Here is a 12684-nt window from a genome sequence, read left to right as displayed (position 1 = left end):
GTAAACTGCCTGTTAAGAGGTGCAGTGTTTGAGAGACTCAGGGGTGCAGATTACCTGAGACTGGTGGTTCTCATACAGGATGGCCCTTCTCAGCAGCTTCATTCAGCTTCCCTCAATCAACAACAGGTGTCAGCTGTTTCTCTCCATTGGTTGGGTGCAAATATCTGCACCTGACCTTTTCAGCTGTTGTTGGGTCTTTTGGAGGGCAGTCATGATAGGCCCCTTTTTGTGAGCTTTCTATAACCTCAGTAATAGTGTCAGGCCTTGGGCCCTCCCACTGAGCTGGACCCCACTTTGGCCTGTCACTGGACCTTCCTTTCCTCAGGCTCATCTCCATTTCTATCCATATGCTTCTTTAAGACAGAAACAATATGGGTCAGAATTGTGTCTGTGGGGTGGCAACCCCATCACATACTTGATATTCCTGCTGATGGTGGGTTCAAAAGTCCCTCTCCTTACTGTCAGGTATTTCATATAAGGTCCCTTCCTTTAAGTCCTGGGATTCTATCACCTCCCAGGTCTCTGGTGCACCCTGGGTTTCCCCAAACCTCCTCTCTCCTGTGGTTGCCTGTTTACATTCTTTCTGCTGGCCCTCAGGGTTTCAGTCCTTTTCCCTCAGCCAATACCAGACCCTGATCCCCTCTTCCCCCAATTTCCCCCACCCTGTCCACTTTCCTTCCCAGGTCTCTCCATTGCTCCTCATTGTGTCTTTTCACATAAATGTAAAGAGCCTTATATTGTAGGCACAATTTGATATGCATAGTCCCTTTAATAAAATATTTCTTTTTTGTAATGTTATCTGACATTCTTAACATCTGCCCAGTACATTTTAAAGCTATTCCAAAGTACAGTTCTTCTGTGCTGTCACTGTACTTCATACTGCTAATATTCACGCTTGTTTCTCTTTTCAAATGAGTGCCTTCTATTGCATCACGAATCGATGATATTCTAAATCTCAACAGAAACAATTTACCATTTTGTTGATATTTTATATTCCGTTGCTGAAAAAAAAAAACACATAGCAATCAAAAGAAGCTTGTGAGGAAAGTGTTTATTTACTTATGTACCTTGGTCACAGTATATTGAATGAAGCCAAGGCCTGAAATTGGATGCTGGAACTCCATGAAAGCATGAGGGAAAATGTCGATTACTGGCGTTACAACCATGTTGTCTTCAGACCTTTATCTTATAACTCCAAAAACATCTTGCCTAGAGATGGTAGTGTTCACAGTCAGTATGGTCACCTTATATTAATCATTAATTAAGTTCATGGTTTACATACAAAACTGCAGGTCAGGATGATGGTAGCGTTTCCACAATTGAGATTCCTGGTTCTCAATATCTTCAAAATTGTGTCCTTATGAATGAGACCATGTTTGTAAGTTCAAATTTGTATATTATTTAAATTTTTATAAGATTAAGTACTACTTTTGTTAAGACAAAGAAAAAATATGTTGAGTATCATCTAACATTTTCATATTATGAATATTTTAATAACGAAATTTATCTTTGTACTTCTGTATAAAATTTGAATCTGGTCTAACTAAAATAACATAACACTTTGGGACAAAGATACACATTAGCAACCCTGCACTAGAAGCCAAGATTGAGAAAACCTCCACAACCACCATGACCCTACCCCTGGTGCTGTGGTAGACAGGGAGGAAGGTGATCCAGACACTGCAGAACACCAGCATGCTGAAAGTTAGGAACTTGGCTTCATTGAATGTGTCAGGAAGGTTCCTAGCCAAGAAAGCCAAAGTGAAGCTCACCAGAGCCAAGGAGCCCAAGTATCCCAGGACAAAGTGGAAGGCAATGACAGAGCCTTTATTGCAAAGAATGACAATCTTCCCATGTTCAGATTGTATATCTCTGTCAATAAAGGGAGGAGATGTTACCAACCAGATTCCACAGAGAACAAGTTGGATTAGGGTACAAATGGGAATGACCAACTTAGGTGCCCCTGTTACCAACATCCCTCTCATTCTTCTTCCTGGAGTAGTGAGTTTGAAAGCCATGACTACAGTTATTGTTTTGGCCAACACTGCAGAAACAGCCACAGTGAAAAATATTCCAAATGTGGTTTGCTGCAGGATGCAGGTGACCTGGTCGGGATGTCCAATGAAGAGCAGGGAGCAGAGAAAGCAGAAGACTAGAGAGATGAGCAGGATGTAGCTCAGAATGCGGTTATTGGCCTTCACAATGGGAGTATCCTTGTACTTCACAAATGTGACGAGGACTAGAATTGTGATGGCCGAGAAAGACACTGCCATGCAGCCTAGGGTCGTCCCCAGTGGATCTTCATAAGTCAGAAATGATACAGCTCTTGAGAGGCAGTAGGTTTGCTCTATGTTGGCATACTTATCATCTGGACACCTCACACACTGTTCCATATCTGCTGGTAAATGGACATAAACCCTTATACGATATCATAGTTGCATAGGTAATAATTTTATATTTGTGTTTTTCATAGCAAATATTAATAAATAATTTAGTGTTGATGATCTATTCCCTTCCTTTTTGCTGTAGAACCACTAACATAAAATTGCCCAGTATTGACCTATGCATTGTGATTGAAAAAAAAAAAAAACATCATGGAAAGTGGAAAAGAAAAATATTCTTATTGAACAAAAACAAAAATATGATGAATAATTATATGCATAATCTCAGATTATTTAATTCTTGTAAAAATAAATTCACTATTCACAGACAAGGGTAGTGTGCAGACATCGGTACTGGTGTCAGTTGATGAAATGCATCACGTACTTTGTTTGCTCTGTGGTTTGTGCCTCTGTCTGTATCTCCACATAGGAACCAGAAGATACAATTTCTCATTCACATACTGTTTACATAAAGGAATTTTTTCATTCTTGAAACTGTAGGCCTCATAGACCTATGCATGTCCCTTTCATTGTTTTCCAATCTCTATCTTGCCAAATACACATTCCATGCTATATGGCAGGAAGCTTATGGATGTTCACATTTATCCCTCTTTCCTTAGCTAAGCTCTAAGCCATCTCTTGCTGCATTTTGAAATCTTCACTCTTGTTCTAATTCTTTAAGAGGAAATACTTAATCCTCTGACCATCTAACCTCTTAAAATATATTTCATTAAACAACAACTGTTATCCTGAGCATCTGGTCTTTTTCACAGTGTAAGCTGGGTGATAGAGGGAAAGATTTTGGACTGATCAGGTGGTCAACTTTCTATGTGCAACAAATCAAAGAAAAATAAACATATGCATAGATTATTACATCTAAAATGTTTCTTTAAAACATTGTTATACAGGTATGTCCTCCTAAATACTTTCTATATAATATGAAAACAGTAACCATCATAATTTGAGAGAAAGGCCTTGTTTCAAGAAGATATTGGAAGTTTTTTACTGGTTCCAAAAGAGGTTTGCACTATTTAACTGATTATGTTTTCAGTCATGGAGATGTTAGGTCTTTAGTTCGCATCTAGGCCATTTCATATTTCTAGTTTGGATAGAGAAGGTATTCAAATTTATCAAATTTTCTTCTGCATGCAAGCATGTACCTGTTTCAAATCAAAGCAGCAGTCTGATGTTTCTTTCTGAAAAATTTTCCTGAATCCAGCAGTACATATCACACTACACACAGAGGAGGGAACCTGAGGCAGTGCATAAATATTATATAATATGCATGTGAGTGTGTGTATTTCATGTATTTATCATATGAATAATGACCCATAGATTGATATATGGAGCACTAACAGAAATGGCTATACATATTCCTCTGATAACTTGTATCACTTTACAATATCAGGCACATTTTAATCATGTTACCTCCAACACACTGATTGTCACACAAAATTTACTACGTCATTTAATATTATTTATGTATCATTCAGGTTGTAGCAATTTAAAAGTGTACCTTCCTAAACTGATCAATCCAAAAAGAATGTTTAGGTGGCACAAGTTTTTCTCTCATGATTTATAAATTACAAAAAAGAATACTGTGATATATGGAGGGAGAATGTAGGGTAAATCAAGAGAGAGTAGTTTGATGACTATGAACAAAATATTTTATATAAGACTCCCATAAAATTAATGAAGTACTCCTAAGTGTAAAAGAAAACTTTGAACACACTATCCCTTACTCTCTTTCCCCTGCATCTATGAGGGAGCTCCACACCCACCCACTCCTGCCTCATCACTCTAGTATTCCCCTGTGCTGGGGCATCAACCCTTCAGAGGAGCAAGGGATTCCCCTCCCACTGATGCCAGATAAGGCAATCCTCCACGGAGGAGGGGAAATCACGAAGGAAGATTACATTTTAAATGTAAATAAATAAAAAAACAATATAAAATATATAAATTAAAAAGAGAAAACCTTCAATATGGAGAAACATTTACGTTAAAGAGTCCATGATATACTTAATTAGGTTATAAATATGTTTCTACAGAATTAAAAAAAACATGTTAATAGTTAATTTTTTTCATTAATCATATGTACATATACATTATACTATAAACCCATTATATATATTCCTGTATTGTAGGTAATAGACAATTTGGGTACTATTGAACATGGAATTCAGAGGCCATTGATCCATCGATTACCAGATATACTTGAAGTTGAGCATTATCAAAGTTTGATTATTGTAACTTTGGATGGTCTTTTGCAAAAGTAGCAATTGGTCTTAAACACACAATCTCATATTTAAAAATCTATATATCCTGAAAAATAAAAATTATGGTATACCCACTGATGTTCCTCCCATGGCCCATTCCAAATCATCAGATATATGAAGTTGTTGACTCTTTGGAAAACAAGGTATATAGCTTCCTATTTTCACTTTTAATCCAAGGCCTTGTGGAAAATTCCAAATGATGAAAATATCATACTCTGTACACTGATTTTCCCTATGCTTCATGTTCACCAGTTCTCCAACAGGGTTCGTAAATACCCTGGTTTTCATCAAGAAAGACATCTAGAAGAGATTCATGCTTCCAATATCAATAAAGCATAACAATAAAGGTAATGCAAAATTGAGAATTCCCTAATTTCTTAATGACTTTCAGAAAAAACAGATGTATTGAAATAAACGTGTGTAGAAAAAAACAGTATAACTCATTGATAAATGAAAATTTATATACTTCATATAAATGATAGATGATAAATTGTGCTAGAAAAAATGATTACTAGTAAATAAGTAACACAGTGCATGAGTGTGAGTGTGTGTGTGTCTGTCTGTTTATGTGAGTGTCTGTGTGAAGATTCTTGTCAAAAATACTTTTTTAAAAAATGAAACAGTATATGAGAGACTGAAGGGGAAGTCTGAATATCTGGTAATTGTGAAAATAAACAAATCATTTTCATGTACATATAGTATATTCATATATTAAACGTAAACTTAATAAAACGTACAGTCTTAGTCATTTATGTTATTGTAAATTGTTAATGTAAATGGCTAAATAATAAGCACAGCACATGGATCAATTTCTGAGAAACTATTCTTTAGCCAAACATTCCAGTCTAGTCATCACTTAGGCTTTTATGATAAAACTCTTGGCTCCTATTCTAAATTTTGAACTCATTTAGTGAAATGTGAGACACCTTGTCACAAAACTCACTGATATTCATAAAAATGTATTGCCTCCTATTAAATATGATCTTTGTGCATGATATTCATCCATGCAAACGGTTTATTAGAGAATTTAAAGAATAATCTCTAACCAATGTACAGTTGTTCCTCTGGGTCCATTTAAAAGATCACATTGATATATCTAAGCATAATGCAATGTAAGACACTTTACCTGCTGACAAGCAGTGAAATGTCTTTTGGGTTTTGCCTTTTGCTGAGACTCTACTTGTTGAAGAATACATTCATGGTAGGTGTGGGCCACAGCATAAACAGCATTGTACAGATTGTAACCTTCATCACTCATGGCCATATTATAGCTGTGCAGAGCTGTCCATTCCAATGTGTTGTTGAACGTAATATGATCCATTTTACTGCTGTTCTTAGAGAATGAACAATTAAAATAATTCCACTCCAATATAGTATGATTAATATCTACAGGGTATTTGGCAGTTTTCTTTGTTTGCATAAAATTCCTAAATTTAGGAATCTCAACTCTGTGGTGTGCAAAAGTAATAGAACCATGGAAGAGATTAAGGGTGAATTCTTTTTTATTTGTGATGATATCCCATTGTGAGGTTGTGATCCAGATTCTCTGAGCACCTAACTCTTCCCATCTTCTAAAGCTGACTTCTAGAGTAGAGTTCATTTCACCATAAATGATAACAACCTTTGCTGAAGATGTCATAATTTGTTTATCATATATTGTAGCTCTTGTCATATATATCTGCATGTTTTCTGGAATCATATTAACAAAAGCTAAACAGATCCCATGCCTTTGGCTTTCGTCTCTTAAATCTGAGAGAAACTGAATACCCTGATCATCATCTGAGATGACCAGTCCTATCCAAGTCCATCTAAAATGAAACATCAATGACACCATGCCACGTGATAAAACTGTGTCCTTGGTGGCTACCTGATGGACATGAGGTAACCGGTCAAGGTCGCGTAGGTTAGGATTAAATGGTCCAAAGAAAACCTAAAGGATGTAGAAGAGAGGATGAAACTTCCAATGAGGAATATGATTATTAGGATGTTTGTACTCATATACAAGTAATGATACTCACCTTCCTGAAATCCTGATAAAAAGAGTAAGATTGTACTATACATGTCATGTATCATTCCTATTAGATTCTAGAATATTCCTGACAAGTCTGAAATTCCAAGTACACAGTTTTACCTGTCTGTACAGTAAATCTATGAACTGATTATTTAATTCATACACACACACACACACACACATTTATATATGTATTTATATAAATATTTATATATGTATATATATAAATGTGTGTGTATGTGTGTGTGTTTGTGTAGCAGCCAACTCATAAATGCATTCTGTCCAAGTTTTCTTGAAGGCACCTGTAAATGTAATTTAATGTTCTTAACCCATTCAGTGTCACAAATTCTTACCAGTGGCATCGAAGAATGCATTGCCAGTTTTAAGGATGTTTTCCATGATGGTCCTGTCAGACCTATCATACATGAATCATCTAGATAACAGAAATAATTAACAAAATTCATATGTCCATCTATTTCTTTATATTCTTGATCCAGACTTCTCAATAAATCATGACAGTTTCCACCAATGATGGAGAACATCAAAGTCATGTTGGGTAAAAGATTAGGATTCTTGTTGATCTCATCAGTAGCAAAAAACATTACCAGAAGAAGCTCATATTCACTTGCTGCAATTCTACAAGAGGGCATAGTGATGATTAAGGGAGATGTGTGAAATATAAAATTTCAACTGCAGTAAAGTTTGTAATGTGAGATATACTAAATTTCTGTCTAAATGTCTTGAAATAAGCCTGATATATTAGGGAGCTTTAGAGCCGAATACAATTTAAGAATTCATACACATTGGGCACTGTGATATGATACATTTTGTATTCATGAAAATAAATAAACATTGTTTTATCTCTGAATGCCATCCTTGAACTAAATTACAGTCCTATTGTGTGAGACTGCTATAAAATAACCTTGGAGATGTAATTCCACAGATATATAAAAGAGCATGACTTCCACTACATATGAAATACCTAACAGATTGTCCTTATAATTTTTATTTAACTGCAATTTATACATCAATCATCTTAATATTATTGAAAACTTTGGGTATCAACTAATATATTTGTTTTTTTCAACTTTTTTATTCTTATCCTTTTATCATTTATGAATATTTAATAATATCCATAACTGAGGATACTAAAATATCATTTATGAATATTTAATAATATCCATAACTGAGGATACTATGTCTAATGTTCACTACTAAGTTATTACAAAACATACAAAATACTCTTTGGGAATTAAGCATAATAAAGGAGCATAAAATTTTATATAGTGAATCATTAAGAAATATATTCAAAAGCCCTTATTAGATACCACCTGACAGTATGAGAGTATTCAAAACCCACTATATAGTTGTGTTTCTTGACAAATAATCAGCTTACTTTAAGAAGATTATCAGTGTTTCAAGTAGAGAAAATATTTTATCAGTAAGAATATTTTACATATTTCCAAATAACAAAAACTCTATGAACTTAAGCATTATGAAATTGCTAATTTTATTCACAGGAAGAAAATTATGAATAATATGTTAGAACATGTTTTATAATTGTTTTGTATGTTTTTAGATCATGCTTTTAATATATTCAAATGTTAATATCACCAATCAGGCTACTCATTTTAATATCCATTTTATTTAATTTTATTTATCCATTTCAAGATATACACAATGATACAATATACCATATGACCAGAAGGGTCTTGTACACATCAAGTTCATGTTGCCTTTTAGTGTGTTCTTACTATTTCTATCTTGTAAAAGTTTTATCACATTTCTTTTAATACCTCAATCTTCCTAATACTTTGAGATCCTTTAAGTGATGTCTGAGCACAGAGAGCTTCTCTGCCCCAGCACAGTTGGCAGTTCATCTGTTATTCTCTATTGCCTCTTATCAGGAGTAAAGACACCAAACATGGTCTTTTGCTAAAATTTGTATTTTTCAATTAAGAGTTCAGCGCTAAGTTTTTCTTTCTAATCCAGAAAAGTTCATATATTTGTAATTTTAAAACTTATTTGGGCTTAAACAATTGTCATCAATGAGAATTTCCACAATTTTTGCCAATAGGTGTGGAAAAAATGCAGAATACATCAGAAATATAATTCCTACTCACCTAACACTGAAGGATAATAATGTGAAGCAACCATCACAAACAGAGTGTACAGTGCACTGTGGCTACCAATTGAAAAAAAGTATTCCTTTATTCCCAAAGACATGAAAATTGAATAGGGGATGGGATGAGAGCCAAAAACATAAAAGCACAAGAAACCTTGGTTTATAAAAGAAAGAAGTAGCAGGCACATTGATTCGCTAAAAGGTAAATGATTTCAACACTCTTTTCCCGCATGATCTGCAGCCACAAATGATAACATCTCACACTTTGTTTCTCAGACCTAATAGCCACATGGAGAACAGATTCTTTTACACTGGAATACAATTCTCCTAGACTTATCTTTTCAGACCTCAGATGTAGAGATTAAGGCCAGAATTTTCCCTATGTATCCAGGACACATGACATAGGATGAATGGAAAGGAATTGTGAATAAATTTTACTTACTAAAAAATGTTAAGTTTATTGAGTAGTTAACAGAAATATTGACCTTGTATCTGATAGTGATAATAAGCCTAATCTGTGCCTGTGCATTTGTGTAATTGGATAAAAAGATTTTTCTGGTAAGAGAATATGAGATTAGCATTCTTTTTCCTTATTCAGTATCAAATTCAGAACTGCAGGATGAGACTCATTTAAAGACTATTTTTAAAGCAAAGTATATGTATATTCACAAGTATATAAGTAATGTTATATATTTAACCAGGTATAATAGATGAAAATATTCACAAATATTTCAATGAAACAATGCATGTTCATCTGTTGGAAACCAGAATTAGGTAACACTTTTTTGAAGGCATTTAGATGCATGATCATAATGAGGCGTGGGCAGACAATTGAATATAGGCAGTGATGCAGTCTCTTCATATTGAGTTCTTGACAAAGGAGGGGATTGTGAATTCAAGGCAGATGAAGAGATATCTTTCAACATATATTATCCAAAAACACTCAAGAGAGAGAATCCAGACCTTCACATTGTCCAGTATTGTAAACTGGAGTATAAAATTGCACTAAAACTCTACTAAACTGTGACACATTTCGAAGTATTAAAATAGTGATTGAAATAATAATTCGTTTTCAGGGGTTCTTAAAGTTACATGGTGAGGAAGAGAACAGAACCCACAGTTTGTATATACAGCTAAATATGTCAAATTAGTGACATTGACAAAGGAAATAATGTTAATGACTTACCGAAAACTTAAATCTGAATTATAAAAATTATCTTCAATAGGTTCATCATGTAACCAAAGGTAAAAATGACATTCCCTTTGCAAATCTCCATCATTATCTTCACTATTCTTTATCCTCCAAAAGCAGCTTGGTTCAGTCAAACAACACAAGATGAGAGAAAACTTCAGAAACAACAATGAAATAGTGAAAGCACAGACCTTCTTCATGTCTGCTAGGATCTAAGATGGAGCTGCTGTGAAATCCGTTTCTGATGTAGAAAGACATCACACACACAGTTACACCTATGTGTCTGTTTTAAGGCTACTGCTGTCTGGAGATCCACTTATTATATTCACAGTTCCTTTCTATTTCTCCTATGTCAGGCTCCCTAGATACATAGGGAAAATTCTGGCCTCAGGCTCTACATCTGAGGTCTGAAAACTTTTCATCAACTTATTTTTGAAAACATGTTTTGAGATCATGTTTTCTACCCTCAGGGGCCATGACTGCATTCATGTGCATAGAGTAAATCCCAAGGACAAACTTCTCCTGCATAGTTCATACCTGACCAAGTGTCAACAGCCATTATGCACAAACACAATCGATTTCATCAGAAGTTCTATACTGTGACAGAAGTTGAGAAGGTCATAAAAGTTCCATATCATTCAGATGTTGAGTTTAATCATGGAACATTATGTAACACATTGTCAAGTTTAGGGAAGGGCAGTCTCACATGCAACATTGAGCCTGGAGTTGACCATGCTCTCTGTTGTTCATATACTATTGTATGCCACTCATGTTTCCAAAAACTCCTCAAACTTCCCGTGATTCCTGCCATCTGCAGAACATGTCAATATGCTAATTCCAAAAATGCCTGGATTTTAAAGATTCAACACCCATCTGGTCAAATATCAGTACCTGTGCACACATTCACTGATATGCTGATCTCTTTCCTGATAATCAGTCCCTGGCAGTCAATGACATTTAATGAAATATTTCTTTGGTTGATGTTTGTTCACACCTCATTAAGAAGTTAGAGGCTAATTTCATATATTTTATTCAAGGGAAAGAATGCCATTTAAGAGATAGAATTTTATTGCTAATGCTGGTATATACCTCACACTTTTCATTTATTTCTACTTGGCATTTGTTTTGAAATATTTCTATCTTAGATTACATTTCAATAACATAGATGTTAGCTACTAATTCGGTTAGATTGCAATGAGTGACAAAGATGAAGGATTGATTTGATTTGTTATTTTTTTAACTACCTTATATTTTTGTTCAAAATATCCATACTGAATTAAGTGAGTCTTCAACTTCATTTTTGGAATGGTTGGTATGTCAATGGATTATAATAAAATCCTGCTATGGAATTTAATTTACTATCTTTGTTACTATGAATAAACATTTGTTTCATAATTTGGTTGAATTACGACTATTTCAGTGCAAATTGTTTCAGTACAAACCAATAGACTGGGAAAATGAAGTGTCCTGTTGTCATATTCTATAATTATTATATACCTGGTTCTAATACCATGTCAAATTAACTGGGAATGTGCATGGAGGCAGACTCTTCACTCCATTGTGACTGCTATTGTGCCATCCTGGGCTGTGGCAGTCTTTTGGAAGTCATTTGGAGCACATGAGCAATGGAATGGGATCCATTCAATACTCATTAAAACAAGACTATAGGTCAAACATCCAGGTCTTTAATAATCTTGAATTTTGTTTTGCTCAGATTTGGAGGTGAGGCTCCATGTGCTTTGCTGCAGAGACATCCTCCATGTTGCTTGCAACAAAAATAGTATTTCTTAAAATCTCTTTTCTTTTTGCCTAAAACTCATATTATGTACTTGATTTGGAGGCAAGAAGGCAGAGCACACATCATCGTGTCCTTCTTGATTATCAAGGCAATATTTGGTTTCTATTTTCCTTTAAGTTTTTCTGTTGGGTTGCAATCTTAAGCTATCCACTACAGTACATTTTGAGTTTATAAAACAAAGTTTTCTTCTGTTTCACAGATAATATTCATAGATTCTTTCTAGTTGCTTATCCCTTTATTTCTTGTTGAAATCAGATATCTGATTCCATGATATTTTATGTGTAACAGGTGATGGCCTCTATCCTATTTTCATGTCAGAGAATTGTCTTAAAAGTGTTGCTGCTGTATATTCATTAAATTCTGATGTCATTTATTATAAACCATTCTTATCCTGTTTTTCCCCATTAATCAGATACTGATTTGTGATTCTTCAATCACTTGAAACAAGGTTTGATATGGCACAGAAGTACTATTTATACAAAGCATTGAAGCACTTTTGAGTATCTGCACTCATCAATCTACATGGATTGAAGGTCATCCTCTTTCATTAAAATATATGTGATAGCAAAGATGTTATTCATGAACCACAGATATCTGAAAGGCAATGGGATGCCCATTATACAACTATGCACCAACAAATATAATTTCAGTTTCATTACAAATATCATCTTAGTCTAATATAATTTAAATGATTTTTGTACAAAATTCAACTTATTCTAATGAAACTAAATCTGACATGTTATAGCTTGTTTAGACACAGGATTTTTAACCCAATGCATCATAATTCGCAAGACATATTACTTCACTCACACTCAATGTCCATGCAGGATGGCTGATGGTGATTCTTCCAAGGTATCCCCTAAAATCCCTTAATACGTAGAACTTAGCTTACAATAAGGGG

The 12684-nt window shown here is 34.5% G+C and overlaps 1 protein-coding gene across 1 annotated transcript; it reads right to left on the bottom strand.

Annotated features, from left to right (window-relative positions):
* Positions 1–1034: 1034 nt before the first annotated feature.
* Positions 1035–10185, bottom strand: LOC147004457 (vomeronasal type-2 receptor 116-like). The gene is made up of 6 exons (XM_085838334.1): positions 9980–10185; positions 7022–7304; positions 5784–6587; positions 3557–3634; positions 2767–2842; positions 1035–2398 (listed from the first exon to the last, which is right to left on the bottom strand). The coding sequence occupies exons 1-6, from the start codon at positions 10183–10185 to the stop codon at positions 1491–1493; spliced, it is 2355 nt and encodes a 784-aa protein (XP_085694460.1). The 3' UTR covers positions 1035–1490.
* Positions 10186–12684: the final 2499 nt, after the last annotated feature.

Source organism: Mus caroli, unplaced genomic scaffold (genome assembly GCF_978045245.1).
Source record: "Mus caroli unplaced genomic scaffold, Mus_caroli_1 scaffold_5, whole genome shotgun sequence".
Classification (NCBI taxonomy): domain Eukaryota; kingdom Metazoa; phylum Chordata; class Mammalia; order Rodentia; family Muridae; genus Mus; species Mus caroli.
This window is presented reverse-complemented; position numbering and strand designations above follow the sequence as displayed.

Bases quoted from the DNA above. Each gene is read 5' to 3' on its own strand.
- LOC147004457 (XM_085838334.1), bottom strand. From the start codon at position 10,185: ATGAAGAAGGTCTGTGCTTTCACTATTTCATTGTTGTTTCTGAAGTTT. The intron at 6,588-7,021 runs GTAAGAATTTGT...TACATCCTTTAG, and splicing joins TGCATTCTTCGATGCCACTG to GTTTTCTTTGGACCATTTAA. The intron at 2,843-3,556 runs TTTGATTTGAAA...TTATGTAAACAG, and splicing joins AAGAAACATCAGACTGCTGC to TATGTGAATGAGAAATTGTA.